This window comes from Cupressus sempervirens, chromosome 9 (genome assembly GCF_028749045.1).
Source record: "Cupressus sempervirens isolate cs-2001-9-10 chromosome 9, ASM2874904v1, whole genome shotgun sequence".
In the NCBI taxonomy this organism is placed as follows: Eukaryota; Viridiplantae; Streptophyta; class Pinopsida; order Cupressales; family Cupressaceae; genus Cupressus; species Cupressus sempervirens.
The window spans coordinates 696,998,597-697,015,152 of NC_143126.1; the positions used below are offsets into that span (position 1 = coordinate 696,998,597).

General features: G+C 34.5%; 1 protein-coding gene across 1 annotated transcript in view; it reads right to left on the reverse strand.

Annotated features, from left to right (window-relative positions):
* The window catches only part of LOC149540634 (TLD-domain containing nucleolar protein), a 73,654-nt gene that overhangs the window by 41,103 nt on the left and 15,995 nt on the right, over positions 1–16,556 (reverse strand). Inside the window, exons 5-6 of the mRNA XM_089801725.1 lie at positions 6,920–7,158; positions 674–863 (exon numbers count right to left, since the gene is read on the reverse strand). Of these exons, the coding sequence (XP_089657851.1) occupies positions 674–863; positions 6,920–7,158 (429 nt within the window). The remainder of the gene's footprint in view (positions 1–673; positions 864–6,919; positions 7,159–16,556) is intronic.

Here is a 16,556-nt window from a genome sequence, read left to right on the forward strand (position 1 = left end):
TTAGATGTGAAAGAACTGGGGAATCATTGAGTTTAACGATCATTGGGCTGATAAATTCAACTGGTCTGAGAGCCACTTGGGTTTAATTGCATCCATATTCATCTATGTTTGCATTTAGAGGTAGATTGCATGTCATTCAGTAGCTGGTAGATACATATAGGAGTAGAAGTAGGATTAGTTGATGTGCTGAAAGGAGGCCTGGTTACTTTCATGGTCGTGGGAGTGATTAGACTGAAATTCTTTAATCTCACCCAGGTTTTCTGTAGCTGCGGGAAATCTAGAAATAGCCTCTCCTAATATCTAGTTAAAAGCATACCTCGTGTTAGAAGTAGGAACCCAAAACAAATTCATTGCACATCCACAGAGAGGGAGTTGTACCTCTAAAATTCAGAGGGAAGTTAAAAGAGGAGCAAAACCAAAAACACTTCCCAAACTGTTGGTGACTCTAGGTCTTCCCACCCCTTGGGCATGAGAGAGTCATTTCTGTTGAGAAAAAGAGGAGGACAAACTGTCAACCAACAACTACAGAACTCACCTAAAAGATATCAAAGTAAAACTTGTCCACCACATGTTCCTTACAACGTGCTAAATCAGAGGAATGAAAATGCTTGCCATGCAATCATCATTAAAACTTCCAATCATCAAAAAAGTTATTAAAAGAACTGTCACTCACGCTGAATTTCCCATGAAGGTGTTATAGCTGAGGCCATCAAAAGCGCTGTGATAAAGGAGGACCCACTCATGCGCCTCCTGATGTTGAAGGGCCCCAGCTATATGCCATGCATATTCTTTCCTCATAATAAGTGAACTGGGATTTATATTTTCTGAATGCACTAGTTGTGGCACCTGACAACCCTGGTTGCCTGCACTTGAAAACTTTGATGTCAGAAAAAGTAAGGATTGAAATAAGAGCTTAGAAATACTATGATTTCAAGCGAATAGCTTTAATTTTCCTCTGTGAATGATACTAAATTAATGGTAGAGAATATTAACTTCTTCATTTCCCATTACAATTTGATCACAAACTTCAAAGATACAAACCATGAAAAGATAATCAATCACACATACTAATATAAACACAGACCATCCCTCTAAAAATGATGTGAAGCTCAGAAGAATCTTCTAGTACACCACTAGGGTTGTGATTAAAAAAGCATATTCACTCTTTACTCCTTGTAGTAATTAAAATAATAATTAGTTAGTTGTGTCATATGATTCATCATATCCATCAAAACTTTTGAGTTTGCCAATTGACTAAACTAAATGAAAGTCTGTAGAGATGCATAGAGTGCATGCTTCCTATATCATTTTAAATCAATATAAAATTAATCCTATTTTACAGAAACAGAATTCCAGTATATATCATGACAATGATTGTAAATTGCCATTTTCTGTTGATTTAATAATCTGTGAGTTCAGCTAAATCTACTTAATCTTTGGTCCAAATTCATCATTTCTGTGCTGCACATTATCATTTAAGTAGGAATCTCTTCCAGCCTACAGCATTAGATATTAATTTGGAGCACAGATACTCCATATAAAAGTTGGCATTGAAATATTACCTTTAATAGTGTACACCTCATTTGTTTTGTTTTATGGGTATCATACTTGATAACACGGTCATGGTATAAAATTAATGTTTACTGTAGTACTTGAATTATTTGGAAAAAGCATAGTATTTTACAATATTTTCTTTGGTCTGGCATATCAATTTGTCACGGATCAAAGGTGTAAAAGAGCAAACTGCGCCATGAAAAACAAACACTGTGGTCTCTTCAATATCAGACCATCCCAGCATGCTTTAAGCAGTCATTAGAAGGTCCTAGTTGATCCACAGTAAGATGCTTGAGTGGGTGTGGAAGAGAATAGTCCAAACTCTAAATTAAAAATCCAATGACCACAAAAGATCAGAACCTCAGTAGTAGATGTTGAATATGTTGTTATTGATGTCGAACGTTGATGTTCAAGATTGCACAAATTTCAGAAGTTTACAGTTTGAGCAATAGAGAATTGGTTTCAACTGCCTGGTTGTCTGGTTGAGCTGCTCCAGCTGCTTATGCTGCCTACTTGTTTATTTCCCTGCCATGCCATCTGCTTAGACACCAGTTGAATGTTCTAAAATCACAATTCAATCAACTATGGTGAATCGTTATTTATTTATTTTGTGATGACTTTTGTCGTGACTAATATTAAAGCTCCAAGAACGTGGGTTGTGAAGAAATCTAATTATTACATCTTTACGAAAATTTGAGTCCCATCTTGGATCGTTGGAACTATGAAGCTTGTTAGCACTACTTTTAAACTGTTGTAGGTGCTGTCACATCCCAAATTTTGACCTAATTTTATATTTATTTATAGCCGTTAGATTAAACGGATTTTCTTTCATAATCATGTGAAGAAGGTAGTTAAATATATCTGTTGTATTCATTATGCTAATTGTTTAATAAGATAGTTGTTATCCATTATTTGTCATGTGATGTTTAGCAGTTGCTTGATTTTGGAATTATGGTTAATAATTAAATTTTTTATCTGTATTAAATGTTATTATGAAATTATTAGGGAACTTGTTATTATCGTGGAAATATTGCACAGGTGATTGCAGGAGAAGATGAAGGGGGGGAGCATTGGTAAACGGGATCAACGGAATGGGATACTGGCTTAGTCCAATTATCAGGTTAATAGGTACAACCTTAAATTGCCTTGATAAGGCCCTGGCGACTTCATCTTCAGGATATAATTGATGGACCCACATGAGCTATTAAATAAACATTTTAAAACATAAATTAATTAAATTAAAAATAATACATACCTCAAAGGTTTTGATTGATCTTTCCACCACATCATTATAATATATACATATGTACGTACACATAGATATAAGAATAAAGTGACACCATAATATTATTTTATAATATAATAATATGATGCCACCTCATAAGTATATCTACCTGTAAGTAGATAGATATAAACTATAATTATTTTCAATTTATAACCTTCAAATCTTTTTCCATATTTATTCATTTTTCTTGCTAGAAACCGAATGAACACTTGGCATATTTATTTGGCGCACAAGAGCCAAGAATCTTCTTTTTATGTTACGGCTTCTTGGAAGCCAAAGAAACATATAACCTTCATATATCATGAGGTCGAGAGAGACAAAGGAGATATAACTCATCATCTGAGTTCCTTCTCATCACCCGACTTCCTTTTCTATCACCCGATCTCCATTCTCTTTTACCACCTAATACCTCTACAAAAACCATCTGATACCTTTGTATTATAAACATTGCCAATCTCTTTCACGTTCTGCCTTGTATTATTTTTTCTTTGCTGAAGACGTGATTATAATTCCCACTGAGTTTGCGCCTGGAGACCATTTCGAGGAAGAGCTGAATCATTACCGTCTAGCAAGACTCAAATCCTTTCCAAATTATACCAAGTTATGTGGTCAATCATATTCCAAGTATTGCTATAAATTTCATTATCAGTTATTACTGCATTCTGATTACCATAGCAGTAAGCTGCAATTTATATTCATCATGCTTAAGTATCATCATTTAGACCCTCTTTAACAAGGAGTTGTTTATGATAAATAAAAGCCAAGTATCCATGACATGGAATCATAATTTATTTATGCCATTGATAGTCAAAATCAAATGATATTTTTTCTGCAAGTCTTTAAGAACACATTCTTCTAATCACAGATTGTGATAAGCTAGAAATATATAATATTCATGAATCAGTTGAGAATCAATAAACAGAGCCGACTGCTCTAAGATCCGAGCACCTAGAATTCACTGGCTGTATAGCCATAGAAAAGGTGAAGAGGTGCGATGGAATCTGCAATGATATGGAAATAAAAGTCAGATATGATACAATAAATCTAAATTAATTTCATTTAATAGCTCATGCTTGTCCATATTAATGTTCCCCTGTTGTCAAGTCGAGCAAGGGTGATTGGGTCATTGAACCCATCAGAAAATCTTGGCCAAGGTCATTTTAAGGCATGTTTGCCATCTATGATCACTTGATCTCAATAGAGCCAATTATTCAAACATGTTCATCCATAACTGTGCAGACATTCTAGACACCGGAATGCTCAAGTGGTTGGACTAGAAGTATCCCAAGCTTAATCCCGAGGTAGGGAGGGCCTTTCTATTCAAAAGACTGCGTGGGGATAAATATGGTTCGAGGTTGAGAGGTTAAGCCTAAGTCAATGCTTCTCTTCTTACCCGAGGCTTGCACAACCAACTAAACATTCACTGGATATTTCTTGTATGTTCTTCTTCTTTTTCATATTAAGCATTTACTTTACTTATATGTATAGAAAGATAGTAAATCGTTATTTCAATTATTACAGTTATTTCAGTTAATCGTTATTTCAGTTATTACAATTGATCATTGTTACAGTTATTTCAGTTAATCATTATTTCAATTATTACAGTTGATCATTGTTACAGTTATTTCAGCTAATCATTATTATAGTTATTACAGTTGATCATTGTTATAGTTATTTCAGTTAATCGTTATTATAGTTATTACAATTGATCATTGATATAGTTGTTTCAGTTGAGCTTTGTTATTTCAGTTAATCATTGGTAGTTAAAAGCAGTTAATGTCCCAGAGAAACGGAATTCAATATATTTGTTCAATAATTAGTTGAGGAGAACTCTTTCTAGATCGCCTTTGTTTTGTTATGAAAATCCATTTGTTACAGGTGCCTTGATCATTGAGCCCACTTTTATTACTCCCTTTGCATACACTGTTGTTAGCACTTTCAATAGTCTTTGGCATAGAATGAGCCACATTGCTAGTACCATCACCAGATTTTGTGCTTGAGCTATTTTTAAGACTACTAAGACTGTTGCATGTAGGCAAGGAAGCGAGCTATGTGCCTTCCCCATCCCTTTCAAATGCTCCTCCATGTGGCAAGTATTTTGGGTGAATGACAAACGCCTTTAGCTTTTTGTAATTTAAAACAATTTGATAATGTTGAATCGGCTATTACAGATGATGGTCCAATTACCTTGGATATATCCATGCACCCCCAATAGATGCTTCATCTTATTTGCCTCAAGTGAACAGATTTGTTCGATAGCTAAGAATAACTGCTTCGAGGTATTCAAATGGAATTCTCATGTCACTGCCTCTATCAACTCCATTTGACATAAACCTTCGTTTCTTGTCGCTTATTCTCATGTATTTAAATCTGCCATGTATGAGCTGACCATGTGTATCTGTGCTATAGTGAACACCAACCACTTTGTAAATATACCTTATGTCTTTGTTGATCAATTCCTTGTATGGAAGGATTCAAACTTCAAACAAATAAAACTTCCACTAAATCTGTAGTGGATTTAACAACTTTAAATTTTGTGCCTAAAATGTTATCCTATTTAGATTCGCCTATTAGTTTGTTCCAGTTTATATCGCAGTACCCTGTCTACGCACCCATATTTGGTATCCATGTCTATTAGAGCATTCAGTATCACACATAAACCCGATTCATTGTGCTTTAAAGGACTCTAATAAGCGGTTAGGGAGGCAATGAATGATCTTGTGGAATCCAACTCTGCACGTCATTCGCACTAGCTTGAAAGTTTATACAGACTTTTCCACAAGTGCATTGTGTGCACCATACCATCATGGCATCTGCAAGACCACATTCCTTCATTATGCTTTGATGGGTGCCAACACCCTACTTCTAAGCGTGCAACCATTTCTATTAAAAAGCTATTGTAGAAAGAGGATGATAGTAAAGGTGTTAGAGTTAGGCTTGGGTACATATTGGTCACATTTCCTTCAAGCTACTCATCTCATACACCATGTAACTAATTCATTCACAAGATGACATGTCTTTGAGGCATGCATCTAACGAAACTTCATCTATCAAAATCCCACTTTTATCATGCTGTGAAAAACGTTAAATATTGATTCAAATCCTCTTTCAGTCCGCAGGTAGGAAGATATAAGTTTTGTCTTTGTATTGGTTCAAAAGCTCTTGAAACACCTGCAAGGCAGCTTGATTTGGGTCTGTGATAGCGAATGTGAATTTGAACATTTTATCAAATATTCAATTGGGGTTCTTAATTTGAGAATGCTAGCCATCTATATTGACCCGTCTCCGACATGTTTCATGGAGTTGCTGTCTCCACTGGGTATGACCTTTTTTATGTTATAAAGTTAGTCTTAAATTTGTAGAAATCATTTTATCAGGTCAAGAAATGTTTCATCTTAATCTTATGTGGCCTACCATAGCTATTTGTGTACCCTTTTCTTTCTGAATAGTGAAAGGTAATAATAAATCACTCAATAGGAAGGTGTTTGACTCTTTCCAGATCAGCAAGACAAAGAATAAGCATGATAAACAAAAAAAATAAGGATGATAAAGACAAAGACAAAGGAAAACTTAATGAAAAGGAAAAGACCAAGATGACAGAAAGGATAAGAAGCACCAATCTGACTGATGAAATCTGAATCTAAATGCCGTTTCATGTTACTAGTTGTTTTTGTTGTCGTTTATGGATAATATTATTGATGTTATAGACTTCTCAGTTTTTAGTGCTAGGTGAAATGTTTATTACTGTCTTGATGAGTTCTGATCAACCTGGTTTGGGCAGAATTTAAGTGACCAGCTTGGTCACTGATTCTGTAACTGCTCTGTATTTTGGATACTTTATTAGTAATCAATATTCAATTTTGAGAGAAAAAGAAACTTGCAAAGACACCCAGTAGCCATATGAGCTCTATCTCTCTCTTTCCAATTCAGAGAACTAAAATGAACTCCAGAGGACATGGTAATAAAGTTAGAAACTGGATGAACTTCACTTTCCTTACTCATAAAAGAAAAATATTATTTCAGTATACTCCATTGACAACAACACATCACAAAACTATAATGGAAGAAGATTTGCAAAACCTGATCTCTGAGTTGTCAGAAGGCTTCCAAGAAACTTCTTTATGGATGGAATCCGGGCACACCATTTTTTAAAATCTTCAAATGATACACGCGTACGGTCAGTTTCTGATCCCTGTGTAAATTTCACAGAATTTACAAACATTTGAATGGTATCTTCGGGCAAGTTGACTCCTACAATCGCATCTTTTGGGCTTAAAACTGTTTCTAGTGCTGAAATTATGACAGCTTCCAATTCAGACCTGAAAACCACCAGTTCAAAATACAAAATTTAGTAGGATTGTGTTGAAATATAGAAAAAAAAATCCAATCAGACTACAAGAAATGCCCATACTGCTTGACTTAAAAAAAATCCATCTATTCAAGAGTAGTAACCCAGCCAAGAAAATCTGTAAGGCTATTGTAATAAAAATTATTTCATATTTTTATACAAATTTTCCAAATTGTCCAGCGTTGGGCAATTTGTCGTTATTTTCTCCAAAAGGAGAGGTTAAAAAAGCAATACGATCTGATTTTAAGAGGAAAAACTCTTATAAATAAATTTAAAAAGGAGTCCTCTCATACTGCAATCACATATTTTATATTCATTAGTATCAGCTAGACTTGAAAAGAAAAAAACTGTTTCTTAGAGTTGTTTATAAATAGACTATAACTCTTTCTGAATTTGAATAGTTTTTGAAAGATTTGTTTCCAATTTCTTCATAACAATGGGGCCCTTTATGTGGCTGCTGTAAAAATCAGAATTTTCCTACCGGAAACAAGAAAATGTCAAGCACAACTTGACAGATGGATGTCAATTTAAACTAGACTAAAAATGATTTTTCATATTATAATTATTTTCTCCTGTTGACAATTAATGCAAGTCTGAGCAGGACTAGCGATCTGATATGCACTACTATATTATGCCGTTCATAGAAATTGCCAAAAGTTTACTTGATTTGGAAAAATATGGTTAAACAATATTACAGAACTAACACTTCCTCACTTGACAGAAAGTTTTCAAAACAACAATAGTTATTCACGTTCCATGAATGCATGCCTACTAAATCAATAGAGGACCATGAAAATATCAAGTATTAATATGGCATTTCAACATGGCTAGGATGGCTTTAGGGACATGCTATAAGGCCAGTACAAACCTCTCTTAACTCTGTTCTCCAATTGCAAGCATCTAATAAATAAAAGCGTAACATACCCCTTGAGAAAATCAAGACATTCAAAAGTGACTAGATGGATTCTTGAATTAACTAGATGCAACTATAACATAGCATGTAGAATAAGTGAATATTTTACAGCAGAAATGTTGACAGAGTATTGTATAAGAGCTAAAGAAAGTCAACAATGGCACATGATCAAAATGTAAGTTCTAAAGCAATCTATGGTCTCTCAAGATTCAATAATTGTTGGAACTTAACACATGTATAGTGTTTCACTTGAATTATCAAGGTTGCAGAGAGACTCCAGAGACTGGTATCCTTACTTGTACGGCTAATTTTTTTTAAATAAGAAATGGGGGCACTGGGAGACACTTTTTTCTATTTATATAATTTAATAATTTATAGAAAATCAGAAAATATAGTGGACTGGAACTATAATTTAATAATACTTGGACACTCTAATGCGAAAATCCCCCTACCAAAACAGAAATGCTTACTCATTTCGACTATTGCAGTTGCTCTTAAATTCTTAACCCTTAAAATGGCATCCAAAACCATTAGATGCATCTCCATGCAAGTATGTGAATTCTACTATAAAAGAATAAAATACAATTCACACTGGAATCGGTGTTCTTAAGTTGCTAGAATAAAATAGTACTAAAATTGCATGAAAGAAAAAAATGAAAGAAATAATAACACAGCCAAAACATAATTGACACAAGCATTTTTACTTAGAAACCCTGTACGAAAAATTCAGTTGGAAGTGCCAAGTCCTCATTTTCTTTGCATCCCTGGTCAAACAGTGAGATAAAACATAAAGCTCTTCCTACATCCCACTATGTCAACTCTCTTTGGGCAAACAAATCTTGCCTCTACAGCCAATTGAAATCTTTAAGTCTTATTCTCACATAATACTATTTTCATGGACTCTTGTGCCTTCCAGATATTCTACATTGGAAATTTCCTTTAATGCAATAATGGACTTCCAAATTTCAAGGAAAATGCATGCCCACCTTTCTCTTCTACTACTGTGTTTTCTTTTATGGAACAGATGAAACTGCCACAGGAATCAAGAGGAAGCTGACATGATACTGACAAAACTGTCACAAAACTTACAAACTTACTACATAATTTATTGGCCAACTATGCCACAAACAAAATCATTATAAGAGAAACTATTCTTTCCAATAAGACAATGCCACCCTGTTGTAACCAGTCGTCTCATCATTGTGAGAAACGCTCCTTGATTCTTTAAGCTCCCAGCTTTTTGATGAAAAAATTTTCTTCAATATCAATATACATCTTACCTTTCCTTTTCAAGTAGCCCACAATTTGATGCAGGAGCATCCTTTGTTAGGGCAATTTTGCATCACTCAAAAATATTTCTAATTTGCCTTGTTAATAAAAGTTATCTCAGTGCAGATTTGTTGTTTTTGGAAGCTTACTATTTTTAGTAAGATAGTCGTTGGAGCTCAGAATGTTCTAATCTCTTCCTTGCAGATTCATTTTAGATAAATCAGTCTACCAATAAAGTTTCATTGCATGATCAAGTCTAGTTTTGAAGATATTGAAAATTTTGGGTATTGACAACAGGGTGCGTAAACTTTGAACTCGGTTCTAAAGGCTTTAGAGGCTTCAAAAAGGGGTCAAACCTCAGTTGACTGCAATTTGTGTCATACAAGTGTTGTAGGGCATTTCATGTCATTTTTGAAATGAGGCCATAATAATCAATCAAAGTAACTACTTCAAAAAAATCTTTTGAGTTTCGAGGTTGCTTGGGGCCTACTCTAATGAAATTAAAATATAATTAATAATATCGTACATTTGGTCCGCCTCAAAGCTTAGGGTTAAAATTTCTAGAACTTTCTTGGTCGATTAAAATTGCCAATATAAAGAAGGCCCTAATGTATATGATAACTCTAGCTTGAAGAATATCGTACGGATAATGTCCATGTGGCTTTGCATGTCATATTTTGAATATTGTAATTCCATTTTATTGGAGATATTAAGAAGCCAATTTCCTTTTTCTGCAAATTGTTGTTATTTCTCTATTTTTTTTTGAGTGTGTGTGTGTAAATAAGAAGAGTACCCTTCATCAAGTGGCATCAAAGCAGAAGTTCCTCAGTGTATAGATAGATCGCCGAACATGAGGTTTGAGTGATAAAATGCCTTCATGTAGGAACCAACAATATTAGCACCCAAGAAAAATGGAGAATGCAGGATGTGTACAGAATTCCCTTGGCAAGGATGGATGACATTATGGACTGTTTGAGGGGATTTGTGTATTTCACAAGGATAAATTTGAAGAATGGATATCACCAATTTCGGATCAAAGAAGGAGATGAATGGAAGATAGTGTTCAAGACAAAGGAGGGCATGTATGAGTGGTTAGTCATGCCTTTAGCTAGCCAATGCACCAAGCACATTCATGTGGCTCATGAACAAGGTATTGAAAGAGTTTCTAAGTAACTTTGTCATTATTTACCTAGATGATATTGTGATCCTCAATAAGACATTGGAGAAGCATCTAATGCATATTCGTAGGGTATTCGAGAGGTTAAAGGAAGAAAATTTGTTGATTAATCTAAAGAAATGTAGTTTTGTGAAAGAGTTAGTGTATCTAGGATTTGTAGTTTCAATAGAAGATCTAAAAGTGGACCCAAAAAAGGTGAAGGTTATTCTCAAACGGCCTACCCCAAGGAGTGCTACAGATGTAAGATCTTTTCATGTTTTGGCTAGCTTTTACAGAAAGTTCATCAGAAATTTCAGTAGTGTTTGACTGTGAACCCCTGACTGAAACAATGAGACGAGATAGGAAAGAGTTTAAGTGGACTACAGAAGAAGACAAGTGTTTTGAATTATTGAAAAAGAAAGTTCCAAAACAACCTTTTTAGCACTTCTACATTTTAATAAAGTGTTTCAAGAAGACTATGATGCTAGAGGTAATGCCATTGGAGTTATTTTGACTCAAGAAGGTAGGCCCTAATTTCAATAAGATGTTGAATGATGTCAAAAGAAAATTTTCTTTATAATTAGGAATGGTATGTTATATAGTTCAGGCATTGAAGAAATAGAGACATTACCTTTTACCTAAAGAGTTTGTTTTATTTATTGATCATCAAACTTTGCAATATCTGAATAATAAAGGAATGTTGAATCAGAGGCATTTGAAATGGGTTGAGTTTTGCAAAGTTGCACATTTATTTTGAACAAGAGTGGGAAGTTTAATAGGTTGCAGATGCTCTTAGTAGGAGATGGATTTTGATGGTAGACTTGCAGATCGAGGTTGTTGGATGCAAGGAACTCAAGAGTTTGTATATAGAGGATCCTAATTTTAGTGAAGCTTCGAAAACTTGTTAAAAATCTGTTACTCTAGATAGCACCAGATGGTTGGACTTCATAATTCAAGATGGTATTTTATTCGAAGGTAGTCAGTTGTGCATTTCAAAGAGTTCTATAAGGCAGAATAGTTTCAAATCGAAACACCAAGATCATTGGATACTTTCGGAGAACATTATGGAAGTAACTCATAGACAAATTTGAAATTCAACTCCGCACATCATCCGCGAACTAATGGACAGACAAAAGTGGTAAAATAGAGTTTGGGAAATTTGTTAAGATGCTTGGTTGGAGATACACCAAAGGGATGGGATTCAAATTTGCCACAAGCAGAATTTTCATACAATAATTTTGTAAAAAGGAGTATTGGTGAATCACCATTTCAGATAGTATATTGAAGAAGTCCCTGAAATGCTTCAGAACTAAGGAAGTGAGAAAGAGAGGAGACAAGTATTGTGGTCGAATCAAGGAGGTTGTGAATGCCATCAAAGGAGAGGGAGGAATTATATATCTAATGAGATTGTGATAAGTAACATATTGAGGGCTTTAATTCCTCTCTATGCAATTAGAGTATCTACAATTCAAGAACTCAGATGTATACCTGGTAATGATCTAACCTTGGATAGTCTGATTGGTAGACTCACTACATTTGAATTATCAAATCTATACACCATCTAGTATTGAATGTGCTTTCAAGTCTCAACTAACCCTTGATGGACCAAAAAGAAAGAAGAGCAAACATGTGGACAGTGATAGTGAATCAAATGATTTTGATGAGTTAGAAGCAATATTGGCAAGAAGGCTACCAAAAGGAAAAGGCAAATACAAATGTAAACACCCTATTATCTGTTTTACATGTAACAAAGTTGGTCATATTGCTGCAAGATGTCTTGACAGAGATGAGAAGTAAGGAAGTGCAACAAATACCAAGGAAGGAGAGACAGCAAAGACAATTGAGGTAACAAAGACTACAAAGGAAAAGGTAAGAAATCTTGTTATATTGTTGAACAAGATGGTTCTGATAGTGATTCTGATGAAATTGATGAAGTTGTTTATGTTGCAATGAAAGATGAATCTAATGAAGATGAGAAAATTGCATTGGTTTCACATTGAATAAGAATGACAAATGGATAATTTACAGTGATTGTTCACATCATATGACTGGTGATATAAGTAAGTTTGAAAAATTAGAACATTATAACGGAAGCAGTGTTAAGTATGGAAATGATGCACCATATTATGTGAAAGGTAAAGGATCAATTATACTAAATGATAAGATCAGATGTGACAATGCATATTAGGTTGATAGTTCGAAATATAACTTGTTGAGTATGGCAAAGTTGAATAGTTTAGGTTACCGAGTAAAATTCCAAAACAAAAAGACAAAGATCTATGATGCTATTGTTGAATTAATTGGAAGTGGTGATCAAACAAGAGGTAGCTTGTTCTATCTAGACCTATCTGGAGATACTTGTCTATTTGCACAATTTGAAGACATTTGGCTATGGCATAAGAGGCTATATCATGTAAACTTTGATAATTTGGTAAGCAGTGGTAAAATGAAAAGAGTAAAGAGGATTATCAAGATTGAACAAGCCTGATAAAGTGATGTGCAAACAATGTCAAATGTGAAACATGACAAAGACTAGTTTCAAGAGCAAGACTTATTGTTCTAATGATATTTTGTAATTGGTTCAAACTTATTTATGTGGTCCTATTGGAATGCAAAGCTATTATGGTGACAAATTTTTCATTCTATTTGTTGATGACTTTTCTAGAATGATGACTATGATGTTTCTTAAAGAAAAATCTGATGCATTTCAAATGTTTAAGCAGTATTTGGCTAGAGTTGAAAAGGAAGTAGGCAAGAGTCTAAAGTGTTTGAGATCAAATAAAGGAGATGAATTCATATCAGATGAGTTCAACATATTCTACAATGACAAAGGAATCAAGAGACAAATGAATGCACCAAGGACTCCACCACAGAATGGAATTTGGAAACAAGCTAAATGGAAAAGATGAAGTCACAAGGGACAAGGCAAGACTAGTTTGTAAGAGATGTGCACAAGAGGAAGGAATTGACTATGGAGAAACATTTGCCCCAGTTACAAGGTTGAAAGTAGTGAGAACTTTGCTTGCATATGTTGCTTACAAAGGATTCAAGATATACGAAATGGATTTTAAATCTACATTTTTTAATGAAATCTTAGAAGAAGTTTATATTGACCAACTTGAAGAATTTGTTGATCCTAGCAGGAAGAATTTGGTATGCAAGTTGCACAAAGCATTATATAGTTTGAACCAAGCCCCCAGAGCATGGTATGAAAGGTTACATACTTTTTTGGGAAAAACAGATTTTGCAAGAACTAATGATAATAGCAATTTGTACTTCAAAAGTGAATCTGAGAACAAGATATTGCTAATTGAAATTTATATTGATGATATCATATTTGGGGGATATGATTTGTTGTGCAAATCATTTGCTAAGGAGATGAAGAAAGAATTTGAGAATGTTTGGAGAGATCAAGTTCTTTTTTAGTTTGCAAGTTTACTGGATGAAGAAAGGAATCTACATTATACAATCGAAGTATATCCAGGAGATATTGAAGACTTTTGGAATTTGGACTCACGACCAGTTGGAACACCTATGGTTACTGGTCACAAACTTTCAAAGAATGATGATTCTGCAAAGGTGAATCAAACATTATACAGGTCAATGATTGAAAAATTGGAATATGTTGTACATAGCAGACCTAATATTGCACTAGTAGTTGGCATTGTTGCTAGATTTTAAGTTAATCCTATAGATAATGCTGTGAAAAGGATACTAAGATATTTGAAAAGAACAAAAGACTATGGATTATGGTACAAGAAAAGTGATAAGTTTGAGCTAATGTAATGACCCTCTCTATAAAGGCCACAGAAACCCTCAAACTGAACTTAGGAATTTTGTCAAACACTTGGCGTGTAACAGTTACAATATTCAGAATATGGTAATTTCAGATTTGATACTTTCAGAATATAATCACAGAATTACAATATATATAAAGCCATTGAACTATATTTCAATTACAATGCAATAAATTCTGAAATTATTTTATTACCAATTCTGGACTGATTATTACAATGACTGTATGACAGCAAATTTACCCAAAAATTGACATATATTTCAAAATGCAAGAACCTGGTTTGAAGAACTATGGAAGAACACCACGTTTTGCTGCAGATCGTTGATGAAGACCTCCAACCGCACCCCCAAACTGTCCTTAATTTGCTGCTGCTGCCCAAACTAGCAGGGCCGTACCAGGCCGTACTTGTACGGCTGCTGAAATAAAATAATATTAGGGTTTTGGGACCCCCAAATGCAAGGAAAATGGGCGCCTATGGTTAGGTAGTAACCCTGTAAAACCATAAAAAATAACTCCAAGGGGTTGAGGAGATATGAGCAATTATGTGGTTCCGAACCCTACTTTGCCAATTCTGAAAATGCACTTATTCTGTCTTCAAACTCTTGTCAAATGCTTCTCCAATGATAGGGCAAATCTGAAATCCTTATTCCAACCAAAAACAAACCCTAACAACGAATTCTCAATAAGCTCCAATGAGATGGCTGAATACCAACTCCAATTATGCAACAATTCAGATGATATTTCACACCCTCAAAGTCGCCAATCCAAGGGAGTGATTCGTTCCCAAAGATCGAATAATTTGCAGATCCAAAGTCCACAAATGTCTTCACAATGAAGAAGTAGAAGAGTTCTCCAATCCAAGCATGTCCAAATGAGAGGCCCAACCCTCTATTTATTCACTTTTCTAAGAAGTTGCTAGAACTTCTAGAAACATCCTTTATAATTTCTCATTATAATGCACTTTTTATAACAAAGTAATTTTATAAAATAAAAAGTGCAACTCAAATTAAAATTATAACATGTGGGCCCCAATATCACATAATGATAAAATATAACCTCTTAACACTTCTTCGAGAGCAAGATATGACTATCTGATCCGCAAAATTGACTCTCTTTCCACACCATTTGCCTACGAGAGTCTGGAATAGGCAAATCCATGATCAATGCCATGTCGAACTAAAGAGGGGACATTACAACTAAAGGTTTATACAGATGTTGATTGGGCAAGAAACATTGATAACAAAAAGAGTACAAGTAGAGGCACTTTCTTTCTAATCAGGGGACTGATTTCATGGACAAGCAAAAAACAAAACTGTATTTTTCAATCCACCGCAAAGCTGAGTATGTTGCTACAACAGTTAATTGTTCAAATGTTGTGTCGATCAAGCAATTGAAAGGTATGAAAAAAGAAATTACTGAACCTGTTGTGATATATTGTGATAACACATGCTATAAACATATCAAAGAATCTCCTGATGCACACAAAGACCAAGCACATTGCTATCAAATAACATTACTTGAGAGAGTCAGTACAAGACAAAGAAATGAGATTGGAGTCTATGCACAAAGGAGCAGATAGCTAATATATTCACTAAGGCATTACCTAATGATGCTTATGAGCATCTAAGAGGTAAGTTAGGGGTCATTCCCTTATCTAAAGCAAGCTAAGAAGTGATGCAACATTGCAAGGTGTTTCCTTCTTTTGGTTCCCCTCATCCCGAGGGTCCACTTGCTTAGGTTGTTATCCCTCGTGATGGAGCCTTAAACTTAAAAAATTTAGGCATCCATTTAAGCATATTTTATGAGTATCAACCTCCATGATTAAAAGTATGTAGATGTATATACTTGCTGTCTACTGATGTTAAAGACTTTAAGAAAGAAGTCAAAATATTGCAAGTCTAGAATGAGCATGTGATGCAGTCCATTTCTGCAATGCATTTGAAGATGATGATGATCATGTTCATAGACTGATGGAGTTATGTAAAGATGGAGATTTCCTTGATCAAATATTGAAGTCAAAAGGATAAGTGCTAATGTAAATCCGATGCAGCTAATCCATTCATTAGTCAAAGAAATTTTTAACATATGTTCATGGTTAGCAAAGTCAGGACTGAAGAACTTGCCTAGATCATTAATCCATTCTCTGATGTCAATATGGGAACAATTTAAATGACAACCAAAGACAGAAGTTTGCTGATAGAAAGAATTGAAGCATATCTAACTCTAGATAGTTGT